Raw genomic sequence first — 25,207 nt, 5'->3', positions numbered from 1 at the left:
ATGGCGTGTGTGCTTATGATAACCAACTTTATTCTCTCCCAAAACAATCCTTTCCCGCGATCATGGTATACAGCAGAAAATTCCTTCGGGCTGACAGGAGAGTATGGATATGTTGGTGTGACACTATGATCCTTCATGGGTGTATATTTAGTTAAATCGGGTTGTAATTTGGTTGTTGATAATGAGCACGATGGAATTGGCAGCTTGCCTACTGGATTAACTAACCTGATTTGTTCATAAAATATTTCGCAACTACAGGTCTCAAATTGGAGCTTTGACTGACGACCGGAAGTTTTAAATAAGTTCACAAATCTAATGAAAACGATTTCGACAAATAAAATACAAGCCCTTGAGACCAAGCCAAACATTGACATTTGTTTTGGTGGTATTCAATGAACTGAATTAAACTCAAGTGGGCGAGGGAGGGTTGGTAAACTAAAAGGGATAGTAGAAGCTTCAACTGACTTTATCTTCTCATCTGATTGTTGTCTAAGTTTATATCAAATTTGGCGCATACTTGCATTTGTTATGACATAAATGGCTTGACAAAGACCACCCCATGGTTAGTGATCGGGCACCTGATTCTTTTACCTAGAATCGACTTCTTTTACCGTTTACAGAGAGATGAGCAACACAGGACGTGTGTTCCAAACCAACTGAGCTTAGCGGCCAACCAAGCTAAACAACCGACTGTGAAGAGGAAAGATCAAAGATGAAGTTTCTAGCTACTAGTTGAAAATGACAAAACGTTGAAAATGACAAGACTACTTGGTCATACCGATGTTCGATATCTAACATATTTCATTCATTTATATTGGTTCATAAATACAACTCTCAATGACTTAATCCAAGCGACTGTGCGATATCTAACATATTTCATTAATTTCTATTGGTCCAAACTCGAATTACATACCCGGAATTTTCTCTCCTTAGTTGGCGGAAACTTTTGCGTTTCATGATTATGGCTGCATCCGGTCTCAACTTGCACCAATGGCTAGTGCAGACTGGTGCTTTACTTGTTTCAGAGATCATGAATATTTTTCGCAAAATGCTTAGGCTTCGGTCAACTACTGCCACACTTGAAAAGTGATTCTGACTTTTTTGGACTCGATTTCATTATTTTTGCAATCTGCTGTATTTGAAATGGAAATCTGCTTTGCTTAAAAAATGACACACACACGGTTCATGAAAACCGTGTGAAGACGGTTGAAATGACGTTCATCTATTAGATATGATTTAACTGTGATAAGTGCTTACATAAGTGTCCAATGTATATATATACAATAATTAGATATCTTCTCAACGATATTCACATAAATGTCCGATATATATATATATATATATATATATATATTGTTACATTGGATGAATACATAAATGAACAAAATAAGTTGACAACATATCAAAATATGTATTTAAGCGATTAAGTTGGGCCAATTGGAGAAGTATCCAACACAAAGATGAAGGGAAGCCCACAACCACACAAACATGAAAGGCCTCGCACAAATAATCCCAATTCAGACCTAAGTCAGTCAATTAATTAGGGGTTTGCAGCAACCGGGGAAATTAAAAATTGGGGCAAATGCAAGCATTACGATCTCCAGTGGTACCTTCATCGACACTGTTCTTTTCATCATCGTCCACCTTCACCTTAGTTCAAAGTATAAGCGTATCTCAGAAGATTAGAACAACGGCAATCAAGAGCCAGCATCTTTCCCTGGATAATCAAAACACTACTATGGCGGAGTCTTCGGGAATTGCAAATCCCAAATGGGCTCAGAAGATTGTTACCGTTCCTTCCCAGAGGCGCGGCTGCCATCTCATCACATCCAAGGTGTTCACTCTTTCATCACACTTTTTTGCTTTACTTTACGTCGGAGATTTCGTGTTTTGTATATATCATAAACTGAACCACTTCGGTATAAATAGTCTCATTTACCTGCATTTAGCCGACCCGCTTATGGTTTTTGTACTTCCTACTGCTTATTGCCATGGAAAATCGTGATTTTATCTACCTGGATAAGGACTTGTGCAATTTTTACTCCACGGTCTGATGAATTCAAAATTCTCTGTGTTATATGTGGTATGGAAACTCTGGAATTAGGAAGCTTAGATGGTTTTCAGCCTATCCGTGGCCTTTAAGTTTGAATTGGACTCAATAGGAAGTCCATACGCGAACAAAGAAAAAAATTGTGCCTTCAACATTCCTAGTGCGTTCTTTCCCTACTACTAAAATGTTGACGTGGTGTCTGCTGATTTTGCTTTTATGACTTTTCAACTTGCCTCAGATTTTGAAAGAGATTGGACAGGATCTATCTGGGTTCCAATGCGGCCTTGCTCATTTTTTCTGTAAGCTTGAGCCGAGTTGTCCATTTATTATAATTTAGTTTTCCATGTCCTCTGTTGTTTTCCATTCCACACTCCCTTTCCTTTTTCTCTGATGTCCTCATTCTGAATATGCGCATGAAAAACAGTGCAGCATACAAGTGCTTCTTTGACTGTGAATGAAAACTACGATTCCGATGTCAGACACGACACAGAGACATTTTTGAACAGAATAGTTCCAGAGGTAGTACCTTTGTTTTATCCATTCTTCAGATGGTGTCATTTATTATTGGCAGATGGCGTTCATTTGTTTGAGCTTTTAATTTCAGGGACCGTCTGCACCATGGGAACATACCATTGAAGGTAGTGGCTCCCTCCTTTTTGTATAGGAACATAGTTGTGAAAATGATTCCCTTTTCTTTATTCCATGTCCTTGTCGAAAGGTTCTTGAACTTTCCCTATGCATGTTAACTTTTGGCAAATGGAAAGTTACTTGGAGTAAAAGTCGTAGTTGAGTTATTGAAGTTGAACTAGCAACAGTCGTACAATGCAAAGTATCAGTCAGACCACATACATAGCATTCTGTGTTTATAACCAGTTGAACCATGTTTGTTGTTACCTGTTGCACTGAATACTTTCTCATGTGACTCGTACACATTAACCTGCTGTTGGCTCTTAGTTGTGGGAGACCAGTTCCCATAAGAATAGAAACTTGGTATTTGTTATTTGTCTACTGCATATCCTCATATTATCCTTGTCCATTAATGGGGAAAATTAAAGATAAAAGGAGATGAGCAACCGCGAGGGAAAAATGTTTTTCAGAGTTGAAAATTTGAACATAAATTTTCTCTTTAGACACATATTGATCTATATGATGTCTTCAACTAGCTAACAGGTTACTAATTATTAATTATCTTAACTTGTCTGCCAAAAATATGTGCTACATGGCGCTTGAAGAACATAACATACCCAGTACCTCTATCATTTATCCTGAATATATTGTTCTTAGTTTTGTTAAATATGCTGACTTCTTGCTCATAGAATTGCGCTAAGTTTGTTTTCCTAGAAAGCAATCCAAGTTTTTTAGAAACTAGTTTTATCTGTACAGTAAGTTGTCATGTGGGGTGGCGGGGGTGGCATATAGACTTTTTTTCTGTCGGGCATCTCTCATCAATTTTATTGTTGTGTTGGTAATTCGTAGCTTTTTCATCCACAAGTGGTGAACAAATTGATCTGGATAAATCATAAGCACTTGAAAATATAAAACAAGCAAGATATCATGATTTGATTTTCTTACCCAATAATATGTGACAAGGTTTTTGCTATTGTGTCTTTGTTGCAGGTCCAGATGACATGCCGGCTCACATCAAGTCTTCAATATTTGGATGCTCTCTCTCGTGCGCAATTCTTTTCCTTTATCTTTCTATTTTTTCCTTTCAAGTTGAATTGCATTGTTATTTAAAGTGGCCTGATTCATGGTGAACTTTCATGATAATAAACTTATGCAGGATCCCCATCACGGATGGAAAACTAAATATGGGAACTTGGCAGGTATTCAACTAACTACATGCCTCTGGTGATATTTTGCAAACTCCAAAGTAAAAGAAAAAGGGGAATTAAATATCGGAGTCTTCAGTGTCATCAATAAAGTTTTTAGGATTGCATAGGATGTAATTGTCCTGCTCAAGTAATCAGGATGGTCGGGGTGACTTCAGTTTTAGTTTACTCGTGAAACATGCGAATTCCTAAAAATACACTCGTGTCATTCATGTGTGCCGCTGCTGCATTGTTGGGCTGACTGCAGAGGTGTGTGCCAGTAGTTTATATGTTGCTTATGGCCTTTTGAGTTGTCAAGTAAACTATTCCCTGTGGGAGGTTTCTGGTTGAATCTTAGAAAGGACGTGAATGATCACTGCGGTGCTGGGATTGATGTCACGAGTGACATTAAAACATCATTTCTTATATGATCACTTTTCAACTATGATTTGACGTTCTTAAATTGCTTGCTTTTGTTGACTAATGAATTATTAATCAGATAGAATTACGACAGACATGTCAGTTTTTTACAGGACCGGAGCATCTCTAAGAATTTTGATTCCTTTGTTCCAGGGAATATGGCTATGCGAGCACCGTGACTCTGCTACTCCACGCAAAATTGTGGTCACCCTCAATGGGATATAAGACTCTGATTACGTGGAACTATGTGAGCTCTATTTTCCATTGTGATAAAAATAACAGGTTTATCATGTAATCAAATATTCATGTACTGTGAGTCATATGTTTGTGGAGTTAATAATCCATGAAACGACACATGTATAGGATGAACGAGTTGGCTTGAGCAATAAGAACTGGGTTTATGATATTCATAGTTGTCAAGGGCGCAAGGCCATGGAGCCTGAGACACAAGTTGGCGCACGTTTTTTAAATAATTAGTAGCATTAAAATTCTTCAATAATTCAATTTCATCTTTTTCCATCAAATCATTAAACTACCTAAAACTTTCAGACTTATTTTTGTTTTTTTTGTTTTAGATGTTGAGATGTCTTCATCGCGTTCTTCTGTTCAGTACTATCTTCTTCTGATTATGGCGTTGGGGTGTTGGATTGCTGGGGTTTGGGTTTGACTCTTTTGTGTTAAACAAGTAATTGAATAAAAAAATGTGTTTTGAGTAAATTTTCAAGATTAGTCCAGGGGAACGGCAATCGCTGCGCCTGAGATGACCCCAGGTGTAGGGTACACACGCTCGCTTTGAGAAATATTATGATATCATCCATGAGTTTATGCTGATTTGCTCGCTCTTTTTTTGAAGTTATTTCAATGAGGTTGTTGTCCAGTTGAGCTTATGTAAAGAGCTGAGACCATTCAAAAGTGAATTTGTTTTGGTAGAAATATAAACAAGTACGTTTTGCACAAGGCGACAATAGTAACAATATATTACTAGTTTATGTCGTGTTAGATTTAAAATTATAAATCAATTTAGTTGTTGAGATTAATTTAGGAATGAAAAAATCCCGAATCCTGTCTTATTCCCACCCAGAAAATATTCTGATATGCGTTAACTAATTCATAAAATAAAATAAAATAAAAATATAGACAAACATTATAATTATAAAAAAATAAAATTGTACAAAATAAAAAAGAGGTTATCATCTTTGTCTCCTCTTCAGCGACGTGACCGAAAGGACATAACCCATCATCAAAAGGAAATCCACGTCTGGTATTACTCATTGATGGCAATGGTAATATTTTTTTAATGGTTTTTATATTTATTCATAAAATATTATTAGTGGATAAATATAGTCACCGAACAATTATTAAACTAAGATTGTTGCCAAATAGAGCTTGACAAGGTTGTGTAGTGGTTAATGAAACAATGAATTTGTATGTTAATTATTGTTTTGGATATAACAAGAAGATGATTTAATTTTTAATGTTTATGTAAGTTTTCTGTCGTGCTCATGCTAATCGAAATTAAAAAATTGACGTGTCATGTCCATATTCAATTTGTGCTTGGAGAGCTTTTATATATATTTTTCTATATAACATGATCTCAAACATTCGAGTCTCTATACTTGTAAGATACAAGATCTGGAGGAAAAAAAGATTTTCTATTTTTATTGGGACGGAAACTGGGTATGAGGGTTATGAGACGGGTCCCTACCTGAGCCCACCCCTAAATAGAGATGTCAATGGAGCGGCGGCTATGGGGTGGGTATTACTAAACCCAAGACCCGTCCCATGAAGAAAACTTCGACCCATTACCCATCCCACCCCGATTAAATATTCTTTAGACCCGTCTCACCCCGAATACGAAACGGGGCGGGTTAGATCCATGAGACCCGTGAGACCCGAATTTTTTTAAAATGAAAACATTAATCTTCTTTGTCACATTACTGAATTATTAAACAAATAAGCCTATAAATACAACACAATATAAAACTAATCATGTATTTCGACCACACTTAATAATAACAAACAAAATATTTTCACGACATAATGAATTACATAAAAAAAGAGTTACTAACTCTCTAAAAAAAATCTTGACATCCCCCAAAATAAGTTATAACAGAACTTAAACAGATCAGTATAAAATCAGCGAGTAAAAAAGAATCAGTCATGTCTATGGTTGACCTTGAGGTGAGCTACTAAAAAAATGAAAATTAATAAAACTAAATCCTAGAATATTTATATTCACATATATGGGGCGGGTATGAGGCGGGTATTATAGGACCCATGACCTGCCCCACACCCATACGGGTCTGACAAACTGGACCCGAGACCCACCCCATAACCCATTTAGTATGCCCTAAACCCGTCTAGATGGGGTGGTCCATTGACCCAGACCCATTGACATCCCTACCCCTAAATGAATTTATATTCGATGGATTTTAAATTCACCTCACCTTAACTTATGCATGAGTATATATCTTGTAAGACAATCTTACAGATCCATATCTACGAGACGGGCTGACCCAGTGCATAATACATTAAAAATTAATACTTTTTCATGGATCAAGTCAGGTCGGTGATCCTGTCTCATGAAATTAATAATTGATATGGCCTCATATGAGTTTTTGTGCATATATAAATACAACGAAGATTACAATGTATTTGAAATCCATTCAAAATGAATGTCAGTTCAAATCCTTCCCCATATCAAATCCTTCCACCCGAATCAAATACTTCAATCCACAAATCCTTCCTCATATCAAATCCTTCCATCCGAATCAAATACTTGCAATCCAAACACAACATTCGATAATATCATCACCTATTAAACGTTCCATGTTTGAAAGAGATTTTTTGTGTCAAGTCAAAGATTTGTTATGGGCTCCTTGCGTGGGGGGAACTCTATTACAATTTACAACTCTTTATTTTTCTAAAACAGCAGATTCATCGATCATGTAGCCATTTTACTTGGTTCCACTGCATCAACAATTCCAGCAACTTCATAAATGAGTGGCTCACGATGCTTCTTTCTTAAAGTTTATACCCAAACATGAATTATCATCAATAAAATGTGTACAACCAATCTTGTGTAAATAGTTTTTTAACGATTTAATCCTATGATTTTATGGTACAAACAAATTCTTTGAGCATGTTAGATAATCTTAGATTTGTTGGAATTTGGTTAATATTATTTTCAAATGTTTCAAATTCATATTTGAAATGGATTTGATGCCATTTTATATAACAGGTCTCTTGTGAGAGGTCTCACGAATTTTTATCTATGAGACGGTCAACCCTACTGATATTCACAATAAAAATTAATATTCTTAGCATAAAGAGTAATATTTTTTCATGGATGACCCAAATAAGAGATCCGTCTCACAAAATGCGATCCGTGAGACCGTCTCACACAAGTTTTTTGCCTTTATATAATTTACTCAATCACCCAAAATTGGTATGATTTTTTAGGATTTGAATTTTCAAAATAATTGTAATATTATATCTTATATTCATCTGTTCTATTTATTTTCTTTTAGATTATTTCCTTTTCTTCACTCTTTGATTCAAAAATTTTCTTGAAATATTCAAATCCACAAAAAAAAGAAAATTAAAGAAAGCTATTCATTTTCATGAAATTCGCTTAATTCAATTTTTGTCCCAATATGTAATATATTGCTAGATCTTTGTAATTTGGTGGTAATTAAAAACTTGTGTCTAACCATAAAAGATAATCATATAATGGTCACAACCTGATATTTTTTAACAAATCATCTACTTTAGTATCTATTTTAATTAATTATCAAAAACCTTACAAAAACATCTCTAAATTTCTTAATTTAATATAATATCTAAATTATTTACCATTATACAACTTTTTATTATAAAAAAAACGGTTTATATGTACACGACATGCACAAACTATAAATATGATAAATTTTGGTTCAAAAGATTTGATTCCATATTCATGGATAAATAATTTGAGTTAAGTTTCAAATGGATCAAATCATTTTAGGCAAAAACTTGTGTGAGACGGTCTCACGGTTCGTATTTTGTGAGACAGATATCTTATTTGGGTCATCCATAAAAAATATTACTTTTTATGCTAAAAGTATTAATTTTTATAGTGAATATCGGTAGGATTGACCTGTTCATAGATAAAGATTTGTGAAATCGTATCATAAAAGACATACTCATCATTTTATCCGATCAAATCGTAATAGCTATCATTCATTCGTTAAACGATTTTACATTGTTTATTTTCCATTTTCTTGTTTCTCTAACTCCAATTTATATATATATATATATATATATTTGTTTATAATATATATGTATATATAATATTAAAATTGGCATTTAAAATTCTATTTTTTTTTGTTGAAATTTTACCAAAAATCAAAAGGGGAATTTCTGAAATCCCAATTGCCAGTTACCACACCCACACATCCAAATCCTAATTTGTTTGGATCCTTAAACGAAAGAAAAGAAGAATCACACTGACTTCGTTGTATATACTACTCTCTCCCTCTTCCCATCTCACACACCAAATTTCGTTTTCGTGAATCGATTCCCAGTCACGCAGCAAAAATCATGCATGTATACCCGATGTGAGATTTATCCACGCACCACATTCTTCTCACCCTACACCATTCCTTGTGAGGAGCGGATCTATAAGCTTTCCTTCACTATTATACGGCTTTAACAATCAAGAACCCTCCGCCATTACCAAATTCTTGAGGTCCCAGGTAAACAAAAGGCAGTTGAGGCAGGTGATTCAGAGATGGAGGTGGAGAGGAAGCCGTCAGCAGTGTCTGATGTGGGTGCCTGGGCTATGAATGTCATCAGTTCTGTGGGCATCATTCTGGCGAATAAGCAACTCATGTCCAACAATGGATATGCTTTCACATTCGGTAAGTGCCATCTGATCTGCGATGTGTCTTTGTAGCTTAAATGGGGCTCATTTTCTTGGATCTCGGTCCTCCGAGTTTGTCTCTCCACTATTGTCTTGTGTTATTTTTTTATTCATAATTGTTGTTGCATCTTGGTAAATTATATTTGAATATTATTTACTTTTGCTGCTTGAGATCAACTCATTTTTTCGCTGGGGAAAGTGGGCATCTTTAATTTGAATTTGAATGGAGTTGTGCCCATATAGTTAATGTACCACTTTTGCGCACCTACAACGAATTTGTCCTCATTTGCAGTATTTTTTTTTAATTTTTTTGCTGATTAGTGCCTCAGTTTGCATTTTGATCTTTGTAACTGGTCTAGTTACTGTGATAATTTCTGAAGGATCGAGGAACTAAGATGTAGCTTTCTGAATCAGATGTATAGCATAATTTACCAGATTGCCTTATGTAGCCCACTTCCACCTCGGAATCACCTTTTGAGTTAAGTGATTAGGTCCTTTGCTTCAAACTTACTTTTTTATTTATAATTATCGTCGGGCTATTCTTATGGGGTGATATTTGTGATATGGTGTGATCTTTATGAAGAATTTTGTTCCACTTTTAGTATCAATCAAGACTTTAAAGAGGTGTGAATTGTGGAATTCTGTGATCTCTATTTAATTAATGGGACTTGATATTGTAGAGTCATCTTTTTAAGTTCATGTTTTAATTCTTGTTTTGCTTCATGCAGCCACAACATTGACTGGTTTCCATTTTGCTGTTACTGCACTTGTTGGCGCGATATCAAATGCTACAGGATATTCTACCTCTAAGCATGTGCCTCTTTGGGAGCTTCTTTGGTTCTCAATTGTTGCAAATATGTCTATCACGGGGATGAATCTCAGCCTTATGTTAAACTCAGTTGGATTTTACCAAGTATGCTTGAACTTTAGCCCACATGCGTCTTGGTGCTTAGTTACATTACATTAATCCTATGTTTTCTTGACTTGCCAATATATTCTACTTACCTAGTAATTAGATGTATTCACGTTTATCGAGCAATTAATATGATTAATATTATGTTAACTTAAAATTCTCTTCCTATTTTTCATCCATACACTTTGAATAATGATTGCGATATTTGCATATTTAAAGCTTCCACCTCCTGGAATATTTACTCACATTGGGGACTGCATAAAATAAAAAACCTCTAAATCTGTCTTGTTTTATTATTGATACCAATGCTCCTATTTTGCTGTGGTATAGCATTCAATAGATTTCAAGCTTAGAAACCGTGACTTATAATTTATGACAACAACAAAGCTCTAAGTTTTATTTTCTTTGAAAATTGTAAAATTCAGACGCGTCCTGTCTTCTCAGCTTCTGAGGTCGGTTTTTCATATATCTAGTCATGACTCCTTTTCTTGATTAAGCTGATGTTACGTTGTATTCTGGTGTAGATCTCCAAACTGAGCATGATTCCTGTGGTCTGTGTAATGGAATGGATTCTCCATAATAAAGAGTACACAAAGGAAGTTAAAATCTCCGTCGTGGTGGTGGTTATAGGCGTGGGTGTTTGCACTGTGACTGATGTCCAAGTGAATGCCAAAGGTTTTATATGTGCTTGTGTTGCAGTTTTCTCAACATCTTTACAACAAATTGTGAGTAAATTTTATTACCTGTCCTTATTAATATTGTAACTTTTATGATATCATTTGATCTTGATGAGATGAATTACTGTCTAAAACTTCTGCATCGCCTATGCTGTGTATTGACATTAAGGTTGATACACTTGGGGCCGACAATGAAAGAATGTGGTACTAATTGGAAATATTTTGTTCTCCTTTGGCAGAGTAAAAGCTCCAGGAGTTTTTTAAACAAAGTTGGATTTTTTTGTATTTTAATTCATTTCTACTTCATGCTTCAACCTTTTCTCTTTGCCTATCCCTTTTATCTTCATGGTAGCACTTCAGAAGTACCTCATTGAACTGATAAAAACTTTAGATTTCAGGCAGGCTTGGTTAAAATTTAAAACACTGATTGAGGGTTCTGTTTTTAAAAGGCTCTGCTCATTCCAAACGCCAATGGCTCACTCCTGCAATCTCATGACTGAAAATATGAAGAAAAAAAAAAGGATACCGATTCTAACTTAATGAACAAATGGGATGCTGGTTCTAGCCTTTTCCTGCTAGGTTTTTCTTTCCTGAATTCTTACACTGCAGAGATATTCATTAGATATTCTTTTGGATGCAGTCAATAGGTTCCTTGCAGAAGAAGTACTCGATCGGATCATTTGAATTATTGAGTAAAACAGCTCCTATTCAAGCTGGTTCTCTCCTCGTACTTGGTCCTATAATTGACTACTATCTTTCCGGAAAATTAATTCTGGACTACAAGTTCACTTTCGGAGCCATAGTAAGCATCCATTCTGTCCTATCAATGTTCATCCTGTAGCATCATATATTAACTCACTTACCGGAATTAATACTTCTATTACATCTAATATTATGGGACAATAATTTGCAGTTATTCATACTCCTTTCATGTTCTCTAGCCGTGTTCTGCAACATTAGCCAGTACCTTTGCATTGGACGTTTTTCGGCCGTTTCTTTCCAAGTTTTGGGCCACATGAAAACATTATGCGTATTAACTTTGGGATGGCTAATATTCGATTCAGAGTTGACTTTCAAGAACATATTGGGAATGCTTGTTGCAGTAATTGGCATGCTAATCTACAGTTGGGCTGTGGAAGTCGAAAAGCAGACTCATAGCAAGATCATGCCCCATGGGAAAAATAGCTTGACAGAAGAGGAATTTAGATTAATAAAGGAAGGCATGGAAACAACTCCCATTAAAGACCTTGAGTTTGGTGAGTCTAAGGCGTAGGGATGGATCCAGGTTCGCGTTTCGTTAAAGATTTTGAGCTTGGCTATCCCATTTGTTTATTTGTGTAGTCTGGGTTGGAAGTTGAAGAAAGCGGAGGAACAAAGGAATGAATTTGTTTGGATTTTCACAGATTGAGAAAGCAAAGGAGATACATGTCTAATATTATGTTATTTAATGTGTTAATTGAGTCACATTTATGATTGTCATGTTTATTGTTATAGAGACACTTTATCGAACTAAACGTGTCTTGAATCACTGAGTTACTAAAAAATAATGCCAACTAAATGCATGAAATGTGATGTCTAAACCGAACATCATGCACATGACAAACTGGCAAGAATGGAGCAAAGCTCCATGTATTTATTATAATAGTAAATAAATAAATAAATATGTGGCCTACATTTGGGTCTGATCATGGTTCCTTTGAACCGGAACTAGAACCATTTCTTAAGGATCGGATCTATGGTTCAGTTTTGGTTTTTTAAAAACCGGAACCAGAACTTTGTTTAAATCAATTAAGGGAACACTATTTATACTGCAAAGAGTGTAAATAACATTCCACTTTATCTAATTAGTCAGTTAGACAAATATACTATTGGATATACTTGAATTATAAAATCTTGAAAAATATATATTTATGTTATTTTATTTAAAAATTTAGAATAATGTTTTTGAAAAAAATTTAAATGTATTACAAATTTTCTTATATATAATTAATTATATTTCTAACATTTTTAGATATAAATGTAAGTTGTTTGCCAACTAAATAAAATATATTCAACTTTACAACAACTTTGTAGAATTTATTGTTTATTGCATACAATTTTAATTCCAATAATCAAAATAACAAAAACTAAAGATTTAAAATATGTACAATTTAAATATTTATTTAAAACATTGATTTAAATAATCAAAATAACAAACATTTCAAGTCACATTTTTTGGCTATTTTTTTTTTCTGTAGTTTTTATCCTTTTATAGCTTACATCTCTTCATAAATGAGTAATGGATGGCTCTTGTATCTTCATCTTTATTCATGTTAGGTATATACATACTCCATTTGATCTTGTGTTTACATTAAGGCAAAAATTGTGTGAGATGATCTCACAAGTTGTATTTTGTGAGACGGATCTCTTATTTGGGTCATCCATGAAATTGTCGGCAGGAACATGACATTAAATGCATGTCGGGGTGGGCTGCATTTTGCTGAAGAAACGAAATTGGATACGAAATTAATAAATGCACGCGGTTTCAGACTCAAAATTTTGATTATAAATAGAGACTCGATCATTTCATTTATCCCTTCTTCGAGTTTTCTCTCATCTTATAAGCATTTGAGTGCTTAGTTCTATAATATTTGTGAGGTGTTTTGTTCTCCTGTATTAAGAGAGTGTGTGTTCTCTTTGGAAACACAGTGAGTGAGTTGTACACCACAAAATATTAGGAATTCTTTTCATCTTGCCCGTGGTTTTTACCCTAATAATTTTTAGGGGTTTTCCACGTAAATCTCGGTGTCCATTTTATTCTTTATTTTCGGGTTTTATTATCTCAAATTCTGCACGTGGGACCAACAAGTGGTATCAGAGCCTTGGTTTAAAATTTCTTAAAATTCTGAGTATGCTCTGTGGTTGCAGCCTAGACTGATCTTCCACATCAGAAAAGATTTTTTGAGATTTTTTATTTAAGGCGAGATTATTTTGTCCAGTCTACTAAAATTGTTGTAGACATAATGGCGGGAAGGTACGAGATAACAAAGTTCAATGGAAGCAATTTTATGCTGTGGAAAATAAAGATACAAGCAGTTTTAAGAAAGGAAAATTGCTTGGCGGTTATTGGAGATAGACCGGTGGAGATTACAGATGATGGAAAGTGGAACGAGATGAATGATAATGCTGTTGCCAATTTACACTTGGCTATAGCTGACGAAGTTTTGTCAAGTATCTCTGAGATAAAAACAGCCAAAGTTATCTGGGATACTCTGACAAAGATGTACGAGGTCAAGTCCCTACACAACATGATTTTCCTAAAGAGAAGGCTTTATACTCTTCGGATGGCGGAATCCTCATCAATGACCGACCATATCAACAAACTAAATACCCTTGCCCAACTCACTTCCATGGGGCATAAAATAGGGAAAAATGAACGTGCGGAGCTTCTACTTCAAAGTCTACCAGATTCATATGATCAACTTATCATCAACATTACCAACAATATTCTTATGGGCTTTCTAAGATTCGACGATGTCTTAACTGCGGTTCTCGGAGAAGAAAGCCGGCGCAAGAATAAGGAAGATAGGTTGATAACCTCGAAGCAAGTAGAGGCTTTACCGATGATAAGAGGGAGATTTATGGACCGTGACTCCAGTGGGAGCCAAAGACGAGGTAGATCAAAGTCCAGAAGTAAGAAGAAAAATATTTACGGCTTCAAATGTGGCGGTAAAGGGCACTTCAAGAGAGAGTGTACGAGTATCGATAAAAGTTCTCAAGGAAATGTGGCCAGTACTTCAGGCAGTGGTGAAATATTATTCAGCGAAGCGGCAACAGCTGCGGAAGGCAGGCACAAATTTTGTGACACATGGATTATGGATTCAGGTGCGACGTGGCACATGACGTCTCGAAGAGAATGGTTTGATCATTATGAACCAGTCTCAGGAGGATCTGTATTCATGAGAAATGATCATGCATTGGAAATCGCTGGGGTCGGTACTATCAAAATTAAAATGTTTGATGACACCATTCGCACCATACAGGAGGTACGACATGTGAAGGGACTGACGAAAAATCTTTTGTCCTTGGGGCAATTGGATGATATCGGGTGCAAAACTCGGATCGAGAACGAGATCATGAAAATTGTGAAAGGCGCGCTTGTGGTTATGAAGGCGGAAAAAGTTGCTGCAAATCTGTATGTACTTTTGGGAGAAACACACAAAGAGGCGGAACTAGTTGTTGCATCAATTGGTTCAGGAGAAGAATTAACAGTGTTATGGCATAGAAAGCTCGGGCATATGTCAGAACGAGGGTTGAAAATTCTCTCAGAACGGAAGCTGCTGCCGGGACTTACAAAAGTGTCACTACCCTTTTGTGAACACTGTGTTACCAGTAAACAACACAGATTAAAGTTTGGCACTTCTACTGCCAAAGGCAAAAGCATATTGGAGGTGATTCATTCGGATGTTTGGCAAGCACCGGTTTTATCCCTAGGAGGAGCGAGATACTTTGTCTCGTTCATTGATGATTTCTCTAGGAGATATTGGGTGTATCCAATCAAGAAGAAATCAGATGTTTTTCAGATCTTCAAAGATTTCAAAGCGCGGGTTGAACTTGATTCAGAAAAGAAAATCAAGTGTCTAAGGACTGACAATGGAGGAGAATAAACCAGTGATGAATTTGATGCATATTGTCAACATGAAGGTATCAAGAGACAATTCACGACGGTTTACACACCTCAACAGAATGGAGTGGCGGAGCGGATGAACAAAACCTTGTTGGACAGAACAAGAGCTATGTTGAGGACTGCAGGTCTAGAAAAGTCATTTTGGGCGGAAGCAGTCAAAACCGCTTGTTATATTATCAATCGTTCTCCTTCAGTGGCGATTGATCTGAAGACTCCGATGGAGATGTGGACCGGAAAGCCGACAGATTATTCTCATTTGCATACATTTGGAAGTCCGGTGTACGTTCTGTACAATGAGCAAGAAAGATCGAAGTTGGATTCGAAATCCAAAAAATGTATCTTCTTGGGTTATGCTGATGGAGTAAAGGGGTTTCGCTTGTGGGATCCTACTGTTCACAAGCTTGTCATCAGCAGGGATGTTATCTTCGAGGAAGATAAAGTAAAGGGAGACAAAGGCACACCGAATTCAGAAACTACTATTTTTCAGGTGGAAAATAAGACGGACGAATGTCAAGTTTCTTGTGAAGCAGTACCAGAGCACGAAGAACAAGAACATATTGAGTCTGAGGTTTCCAATGTGATGCAGTCAACTCGAGACAGAAGACCACCAGGTTGGCTTTCAGATTATGTCACTGAAAGCAATATTGCATATTGTCTATTATCAGAGGATGGTGAGCTATCGAGTTTCCACGAGGCTACTCAAAGCTCGGATGTATCCTTGTGGATGATAGCAATGCAAGAAGAGTTGGGGGCATTAGACAGAAATAAAACTTGGGATCTTGTTACACTACCACGAGGGAGGAAAGCCATTGGAAACAGATGAGTCTATAAGATCAAGCGTGATGGCAATAACCAAGTGGAACGGTATCGTGCTAGATTGGTGGTAAAAGGGTATGCTCAGATAGAAGGCATTGACTTCAATGAGATATTTTCTCCTCTGGTTCGACTTACAACAGTCAGAGTGGTGTTGGAATTGTGTGCGGTGTTTCCCCTACATCTAGAATAGCTAGATGTGAAAACAGTATTTCTTCATGGAGATCTTGAAGAAGAAATTTATATGCTCCAGCCAGAAGGTTTTGCGGAAAAAGGCAAAGAGAACTTGGTTTGCAGGTTGAAGAAATCTCTGTACGGTCTCAAACAGGCGCCGAGGTGTTGGTACAAGAGATTTGATTCCTATATCATGAGCCTTGGATACAACAGACTGAGTGCAGACCCTTGTACATATTTCAAGAGGTCTGGTGATGATTATATCATTTTGCTGTTGTATGTGGACGACATGTTGGCAGTAGGCCCCAACAAAGATCAGGTCCAAGGATTGAAGGCACAGTTGGCTAGGGAATTTGATATGAAGGACTTGGGACCAGCAAACAAGATTCTATGGATGCAAGTTCACCGAGACAGAAGTAATAGAAAGATTTGGCTTTCTCAAAAAAATTATTTGAAGAAAGTCTTGCAACGCTTCAGCATGCAAGATAGTAAGCCAATATCGACCCCTCTTCCTGTTAACTTCAAGTTATCCTCCGAGATGTGTCCTAGCAGTGAAGCAGAGAGGATGGAGATGTCTCGAGTACCGTATGCATCAGCAGTGGGAAGTTTGATGTTCGCCATGATATGTACAAGACCGGACATTGCTCAAGCAGTGGGAGCAGTTAGTCGGTATATGGCGAATCCTGGACGAGAGCATTGGAGCACTGTTAAGAGGATCCTTCGATACATTAAGGGTACCTCGAATGCTGCATTATGTTATGGAGGATCGGATTTTACACTCAGGGGCTATGTCGATTCAGATTATGCAGGTGATCCTGATAAGAGGAAATCTACTACTGGTTAGGTGTTTACACTTGCAGAGGGAGCAGTAAGCTGGGTTTCAAAACTGTAGACAGTTGTGGCGTTATCTACAACAGAAGCGGAATATATGGCAGCTACTCAAGCTTGCAAGGAGGCAATATGGATTAAAAGGTTATTGGAGGAGATCGGACACAAACAAGAGAATGTTCTTTTGTTTTGTGACAGTCAGAGTGCCTTGCACATTGCAAGGAATCCAGCTTTTCATTCCAGGACGAAACACATTGGAGTACAATTTTAATTTGTACGAGAAGTAGTAGAAGAAGGAAGTGTGGATATGCAGAAGATCCATACAAAGGATAACATAGCTGATTTTCTGACCAAGCCAGTGAACACTGATAAGTTTGAGTGGTGTAGATTCTCAAGTGATCTAGCGGAAACGTAAGCAGCAGGAAATGACAAGATTGAAAGGATGTGTGGAGATGTGTTTGATTCTCAATCAAATCTCCAAGTGGGAGAAATGTCGGCAGGGAACATGACATTAAATGCATGTCGGGGTGGGCTGTATTTTGCTGAAGAAACGAAATTGGATACGAAATTAATAAATGCACGTGGTTTCACACTCAAAATTTTGATTATAAATAGAGACACAATTCGATCATTTCATTTATCCCTTCTTCGAGTTTTCTCTCATCTTATAAGCATTTGAGTGCTTAGTTCTATAATATTTGTGAGGTGTTTTGTTCTCCTGTATTAAGAGAGTGTGTGTTCTCTTTGGAAACACAGTGAGTGAGTTGTACACCACAAAATATTATAGTGAAATTCTTTTCATCTTGCCCGTGGTTTTTACCCTAATAATTTTTAGGGGTTTTCCACGTAAATCTCGGTGTCCATTTTATTCTTTATTTTCGGGTTTTATTAGCTCAAATTCTGCACGTGGGACCAACAGAAATAATATTATATTTTATGTTAAGAGTATTACTTTTTATTGTGAATATCGGTAGGGTTGACCCGTCTCACATATAAAGATTTGTGAGACCGTCTCACAAAAGACCTGCTCTTACATTAATTATGAAGGTTCAATCTTTCCAATCAACAAAAAAGGAAAACACAATATTTATTTCATTTCATTGATTTAAACGTCAATTTTAACCCAACTTGTTCGTATTAATGTGACATTCTGGATTAGAAGGTTTATTTATTTATTATAGTTGTCATTTCAAGAAAACGTAACTTCGGAAATGGAAATATCCATTCCTAATTATCGTATTTCCACAATGTTTACCTATCGTATTTAAATAAGCCATGAAGACTATAAAAAAGTTCAAGAAATCATAGCGAGTTAGCGACTATTAAAAAAAATACAACAAGTTATAGCGATTATAAAAAATCCAACCAGTCACAACAGTTTTATAATAATAATAACAGTATTGCCTAAATATACTCTATTTGACATAAATGTAAATACTTCTAAAGATTTATACTTTTCACCACCTCCATCTAGCTGCAACTAATCAAGAGTGGAAGCTAATTATGGGTAAGTAACCTAAATTTAATATTTGGCCCATTAAAATTGAGTTTGGTATCTATTTAAATCAATAAGGTCCAACATTAAAACAATTACACAAATAAGGCCCAACTACATTCAAGCCCAATAAGAATAAAACCCATAAGATTCTTCATCAACCTATAAATAGGTCATTTCCTCTCATTTGTAAGGGTCATTCGCATTTTATGTTCTAATAACTCTTTAGTTTTTTGAGTACATATCTTGAGGCATTTGCTGACTTAAGCGTCACAAGATTTCCATCACGACTATCCAATGCCCGCCTCTAAAGTAGGCGAAACCACATAGTTTATTTGTTAGAGCACTAAAGTATCATCTGACCACCCAGAGTGATTGTTTATCAGGATTGGTTAATCACCGAATTGATTGTCCACCTGAATTGGATGTCCATCTGAAGTTGCTGAACACCTGGATTTGCTGACTATCGAGATTGGTTGATCACCAGGGTCGATTTGTCTACCCGGATTAGTTGTCCACCCACCCGAATCGGTTGTCCACTCGAACTGGTTGATCACTCTGATTGGCTGATGACATGGATCCTTTCATTTCGGGTAATATTTGTTAGAATTTTTCTCAAAAATCATGTTTCTACGTATATATAAACATGATATATAATATGCGGAAGCTTAATCGAGAATTACCTCCGGCCATTGAAAAATTTGATTTCTCTGCTTTTTATACTTTCGGTTGAGGTCTTCTAAGCACTCCACGCTCTCGATAGATGGTGTATATTTCTTATGAGGTATGTATACTTAGGGACCTCAATCGCTCTATTTATAGGCGTTTTCTCATACCATCGATGAGTGTATCGGGAGCCGAGATTCAGAAGATAAATCGTGTACGCATCTAAATTTTCTTGACCGTCGCCAATTTCTACACGATACTTCTTATAACATGTGTCATATTACTTACATTCTCCGACTTGACACATATATCTCATTTACCATAGGAGAAAACAAAATACATGAATCATGGCGATAGGTCATCTTAAAACGAATATTATCTTCCATGTATTACAACACATTATGTCTCTCAAATCTGTATAACTTAATGAATAAACCAAATGTTTATTCGAGGTCCAACTTTATTGATATTTCTCAAATCAATGAATGTGTACACAACAAGTATGAGAAAATATCGCATCATAGTTTCATTAAATTTGTTCTTACAACAAAATTACATAAAGGAACCAAGTCTCATTCTTTCTGTATGATCCTTAAATTTCAATGGTGGCATGCCCTTAGTCAAGGGATCCGCAATCATCAATTCAGTGCTAATGTGCTCGATAAGTAACTTCTTATCTTTAACACGTTCTCGTATGGCTAAATACTTAATGTCGATGTGCTTGCTTCGACTACCACTTTTGTTATTTTTAGCCATAAAAACAGCAGCTGAATTGTCACAATATATTCTTAATGGCCTAGATATAGAATCCATAATTTCAAGCCCTGAAATGAAACTCTTTAACCATACACCATGTGAGGTTGCCTCAAAACAAGCTACGAACTCAGCTTCCATAGTGGAAGTAGCAGTCAATGTCTGCTTTGCACTTCTCCAAGATACAGCTCCACCAGCTAGCATAAAAATATATCCTGAAGTGGATTTTCGTGAATCAATGCAGCCAGCATAGTCTGAATTAGAGTAGCCAATTACTTCCAAATTCTCAGTTCGTTTGAACATAAGCATATAATCTTTGGTCCCTTGAAGGTACATCATGACTTTCTTTGCAGCTTTCCAATGGTCTAAACCTGGATTACTCTGATATCTTCCCAACATCCCAACAATAAATGCAATGTCAGGTCTAGTGCAAACCTGAGCATACATTAAGTTTCCGACAGCAGAAGCATAAGGAATATTTTTCATTTGTTCCTGCTCTAGATCATTCTTTGGGCATTGGCTCAAATTGAATTTATCGCCTTTCACAACGGGAGCTATACTTGGTGAACAATCTTTCATCCGATATCTCTCTAAAACTTTGTTGATATAGGTTTCTTGAGATAGACCTATAATACCTTGAATTCTGTCTCTATGTATCTTAATGCCAATGACATAAGATGACTCACCCATATCCTTCATATCAAAGTTTTTAGAGAGAAATTGTTTCACCTCATATAACAAACCCTTATCATTGGTTGCAAGTAATATATCATCCACATATAGAATAAGGAAACAAATCTTGCTCTCACTGACCTTCTGGAATATACATTGATCCATGGGGTTCTCAACGAATCTGAATGAAGAGATAACATCATGAAATTTTAAATACCATTGACGGGAAGCTTGTTTCAATTCATATATAGATTTCTTAAGCTTACAAACCAATTGCTCACCATTACTAGAGAAGAATCCTTCAGGTTGTTTCATATAAACCTCTTCCTCTAGTTCTCCATTGAGAAAAGCTGTTTTCACATCCATTTGATGTAAATCTAAGTCAAAATGTGCAACTAATGCTAGAATGATACGAAGAGAATCTTTCTTAGATACAGGAGAAAAAGTCTCCCTGTAGTCGATTCCTTCCTGCTGAGTGAATCCTTTAGCTATGAGTCTTGCTTTATACCTTTCAATGTTGCCTAATGAGTCTTTCTTTGTTTTGAAGACCCATTTACATCCAATGGCTTTTACACCATCAGGCAACTGAACAAGATCCCAGACTCCATTAACTGCCATAGAATTCATCTCTTCTTTCATAGCATTAAACCATAGTTTTGACTCATTACAACTCATGGCTTGTGAAAACGTTTCAGGAACATTTTCGGCTCCGATGTTAAAATCCGATTCTTGTAAATACACAACATAATCACTAGATATAGCTGATCTTCTTATTCTAGTAGATCTCCTTAGGTTGTTTGGTTGATCAACAATTTCTTGTTGTTCTTCATTAACAACTTGATATACTGGATTTTCATCAGCGATTTGTGGAACTTCAGTAACTGGTTGTCTAACACTCATTTGGTGTTGAGGAGTGTGAATAACGACCAATCTGTCATTTGAATAAGAGGGTTGTGAATTAATGTAATCTTTCTAAAAAACTATGTCATTTGAATAATCACTCCCACTAATCAAATCATTCTCAAGAAATTTTGCATTTCTTGATTCCACAATTCTAGTGTTGTGAGATGGACAATAGAATCTGTACCCTTTGGATTTTTCGGCATATCCAATGAAATATCCACTTATAATTCTTGGGTCCAGTTTCTTTTCATGTGGGTTGTAAACTATTATTTCAGAAGGACAACCCCAAATGCGTATATGTTGCAAACTCGGTTTCCAACCTTTAAATAACTCAAATGGCGTCTTTGGGACAGCCTTAATTGGAACTCGGTTTAATATATACACACCTGTCTTAAGAGCTTCAGTCCACAAGGATTTAGGAAGTTTAGAGCTACTAAACATACTCCTCACCATGTCCAATAATGTTCGGTTTCTCCTCTCAGCTACGCCATTCTGGTCAGGAGAACCAGTCATAGTATATTGGGCAACAATCCCATGTTCTTGGAGAAACTTCGCAAACGGACCAGGTGCCTGTCCATTTTCAGTGTATCTACCATAATATTCTCCACCTCTATCTGTTCTCACGATCTTAATATGTTTTCCACATTGCTTCTCCACTTCAGCCTTAAAAACCTTAAAGGCTTCAAGTGCTTCGTTTTTATTATGAAGCATGTAGATATATATGTATCGTGAGTAATCATCAATGAAAGAGATGAAGTATTTCGGACTTTTCATGTCCATATCTGGACAACAAATATCTGAGTGTATGATTTCTAATATTTCCGTACTCCTCTTGACACCCTTTTTAGACTTATTGGTCTGCTTTCCCTTAATGCAGTCCACACAAGTCTCAAAATCAGTAAAATCTAAAGTACTAAGTACTCCACCATTCACTAATCTTTTAATCCTTTCTATGGAGATATGTCCCAATCTCCTATGCCACAATATAGAGGAATCTTCATTTATAACATATTTTTTAATACCTCATTGAACATGCATAGTGGTGTTATTATTTTGCAAAGAAATAGAAAAAAAGACAATCAACCATTGTACCATTTCCAATAATATTTGATTTATAAAACAAATTTATTGATTTATCCAAAAACTGAAAGGAATAACCAAGAGGTACAAGTTTTGATACTAAAATTAAATTCCTAGAAAAACTAAGAACATAAAAGGTCTTTTTCAATTTTAAAATATAACCACTATTCAACACTAGGCAGCAAGTCCCAATAGCCTCCACATGCGAAGACATCTTGTTTCCTGAATAGATGCTCCGTTCATTTTCTATTGGCTTCCTTAGGTTTTGCATACCCTGCAAGGTATTTGCAACATGGATGGTAAAACCAGAATCAATCCACCATGTGTTATAAATCATATCAACTATATTAGATTCATAACAGACAAATGAAATAGGAATACCTTTCTTTTCAAGCTAGTCTTTAAATTTATAGCAATCCTTCTTCATGTGCCACGTCCTTTTACAGAAGAAACACTTGGATTATTTCTTATTGTCAGGTTGAGGTGGAATTATTCCTTTCCCTTTTCCCTTGACTTTGGCTTGCTTCTTATACTTTCTTTGTGTAGTCATAAAAACATTATCACTCGTTTTCATCAACAACCTTCCTTCCTCTTGAACACACATGGTCATTAATTCATTAATCGACCATTTATCCTTATGTGTATTGTAGGAAATTTTAAAGAGTCCATATTGTTGTGGAAGAGTGCATAAAATGTAGTGCATAAGAAAAGTCGCAGACATTTCCACTTCAAGTGTCTTGAGCCGAGCCGCTATGTCCCGTATTTTCATGATGTGCTCTCGCACACCTCTTACACTGGTGAGCCTTAATGAAGAGAATTCCATAATTAGGGTGCTCGCAAGTGCATTTTCCGAAGACTGAAATTGTTCATCAATAGCCTTCAGTAATTCTTTGACATTATTATGCTAGTCGACAGAACCACACATACCAGCAGAGATTTTGGTCTTTATGAACATTACGCAGAGTCGATTAGATCGCTCACATTTTTCATAAAGATCAACATCATCCGGAATGCTGTTTTCAGTAATAGCAGATAGTTCGTCTTTTCGTATAGCATAATCAATATCCATCCACCCTAATTGAAGAAGAATTCTTTCTTTCCATATTTTATAGTTATCGCCTTTTAGTTCGGGAATGCCACATTTCATATCAGAAAAACTCGCAGGTTGCATAACTGCACAAAATATCATATGCTTAAAAATTTGAGACAATATCATGTTTTACCAATGTAATTCATGTTTTAAAAATCTAGAGACATAAAATTTGCATGTGGGCTAAAATTTTAATTTAATAAGATTTTTCTGTAACTTTATGATAAAACTATCAATATGTATTTTCCTTAACTCCTGTGGGTAAATTAAGAAAAATATAATTTGATATTTTAATCTAATTAGTTATATAAATATAATAAAAATCCCTGTGGGGTAAAATTTATTATGTTTATATAATTAATTACAATTGATGTCCATTATGTGATCCAAATCCACTTAATGCATAATTTTTCATAATTAAGGATGCTGTGGCTATTCCTCAATTATTTAAAATTATACGGTTCACCGGAAAAAAATTTTTGGCTTTACTATGCTTTATATAATAATTATTTCGCAATCAACACTTTCCAAGAGTGCTCCCAGGAAAGATAAGTAGGGCTAAGGCCCTTTAAATACCTAACTCCTAGTCAGAGCAACGTTCCTCATGGAGACCAGTGGCTAGTCAAGGCAGTTTAAACCGATCTATGAAGAACTACGTCAGATCATGTTTTCTTACGTCACCTTATAATTATTATTTAACTTAATTATCCACATTTATGTGAATCTTTATAAGCCAAAATTTTTCATTAAATAACTTTATATTCACATTTTTACTTAATATGAACAAATACGTTCCCCATCAGTTTTTCTCGTCAATCAGAGTAGTGATAAAGTGAGGATCACATTTTCGTGAAAATGTGGGCTCCTCATCAGTTTTTCTCTTTTATCAGAGTAGTGATAAAGTGAGGGTTATTTGTTCATTTGTGAACATCTGAAATATTTTATAATATTATATTCACATCTTACTTGATATGTTTATCTCAATATAATTTAATATGAACATAATGTGAATGTTGATTTTCCAAAATATTTTTCAATACAATTTGCATTTAAAAAACTTCAAAAATAAATGCAAGTATAATATTAAATTTGCATATACACATCAAACACTTAGCCATAATATTTGACATTTTATCTAACATGCAAAAATAATTTCTAAACTTGTATTAAAAATTACTCGAACTTAGAATTATTTTAATGTGTACAAATTATTTAACCAAATGCTATATGTATATACCGAATTATACATATAACTTAATAACAGATTAATTATTATTTATTATTATTATTATT

The 25,207-nt window shown here is 35.6% G+C and overlaps 2 protein-coding genes and 1 long non-coding RNA gene across 4 annotated transcripts; 2 read left to right on the top strand and 1 right to left on the bottom strand.

The window, feature by feature from the left end:
- Positions 1–1,512: 1,512 nt before the first annotated feature.
- Positions 1,513–4,687, top strand: LOC142551356 (uncharacterized). 2 transcript variants are annotated; one of them, XM_075660554.1, is made up of 7 exons: positions 1,513–1,834; positions 2,289–2,349; positions 2,475–2,569; positions 2,655–2,688; positions 3,668–3,722; positions 3,834–3,876; positions 4,395–4,687. In XM_075660554.1, exons 1-7 carry the CDS (start codon positions 1,583–1,585, stop codon positions 4,458–4,460), a joined length of 606 nt encoding a protein of 201 aa, XP_075516669.1. In that variant the 5' UTR covers positions 1,513–1,582; the 3' UTR covers positions 4,461–4,687. The 2 variants fall into 2 exon arrangements, with proteins under 2 accessions (XP_075516669.1, XP_075516668.1); XM_075660553.1 differs by having other exon boundaries at positions 1,519–1,834; positions 4,435–4,687.
- LOC142551357 (uncharacterized) lies at positions 4,281–4,745 on the bottom strand. The gene is made up of 2 exons (XR_012821564.1): positions 4,562–4,745; positions 4,281–4,510 (listed from the first exon to the last, which is right to left on the bottom strand). It is a non-coding gene; the product is annotated as an uncharacterized LOC142551357 (long non-coding RNA).
- Positions 4,746–8,725: 3,980 nt separating this feature from the next.
- Positions 8,726–12,253, top strand: LOC142551354 (UDP-rhamnose/UDP-galactose transporter 2-like). Its single transcript, XM_075660552.1, has 5 exons — positions 8,726–9,182; positions 9,913–10,097; positions 10,622–10,822; positions 11,415–11,576; positions 11,688–12,253. Exons 1-5 carry the CDS (start codon positions 9,053–9,055, stop codon positions 12,045–12,047), a joined length of 1,038 nt encoding a protein of 345 aa, XP_075516667.1. The 5' UTR covers positions 8,726–9,052; the 3' UTR covers positions 12,048–12,253.
- The last annotated feature ends 12,954 nt before the right edge of the window (positions 12,254–25,207 follow it).

The sequence above is a fragment of the Primulina tabacum genome, chromosome 7, assembly GCF_025594145.1.
Source record: "Primulina tabacum isolate GXHZ01 chromosome 7, ASM2559414v2, whole genome shotgun sequence".
NCBI lineage: Eukaryota > Viridiplantae > Streptophyta > Magnoliopsida > Lamiales > Gesneriaceae > Primulina > Primulina tabacum.
Note: the sequence above shows the minus strand (reverse complement) of the source record. Positions and strands in the feature narration are given on the sequence as shown.

Bases quoted from the DNA above. Each gene is read 5' to 3' on its own strand.
- LOC142551354 (XM_075660552.1), top strand. From the start codon at position 9,053: ATGGAGGTGGAGAGGAAGCCGTCAGCAGTGTCTGATGTGGGTGCCTGG. The intron at 10,098-10,621 runs GTATGCTTGAAC...ATTCTGGTGTAG, and splicing joins ACTCAGTTGGATTTTACCAA to ATCTCCAAACTGAGCATGAT. The intron at 10,823-11,414 runs GTGAGTAAATTT...TTTTGGATGCAG, and splicing joins CAACATCTTTACAACAAATT to TCAATAGGTTCCTTGCAGAA.
- LOC142551356 (XM_075660553.1), top strand. From the start codon at position 1,583: ATGCAAGCATTACGATCTCCAGTGGTACCTTCATCGACACTGTTCTTT. The intron at 2,689-3,667 runs GTAGTGGCTCCC...TCTTTGTTGCAG, and splicing joins ATGGGAACATACCATTGAAG to GTCCAGATGACATGCCGGCT. The intron at 3,723-3,833 runs GTGCGCAATTCT...AAACTTATGCAG, and splicing joins ATATTTGGATGCTCTCTCTC to GATCCCCATCACGGATGGAA.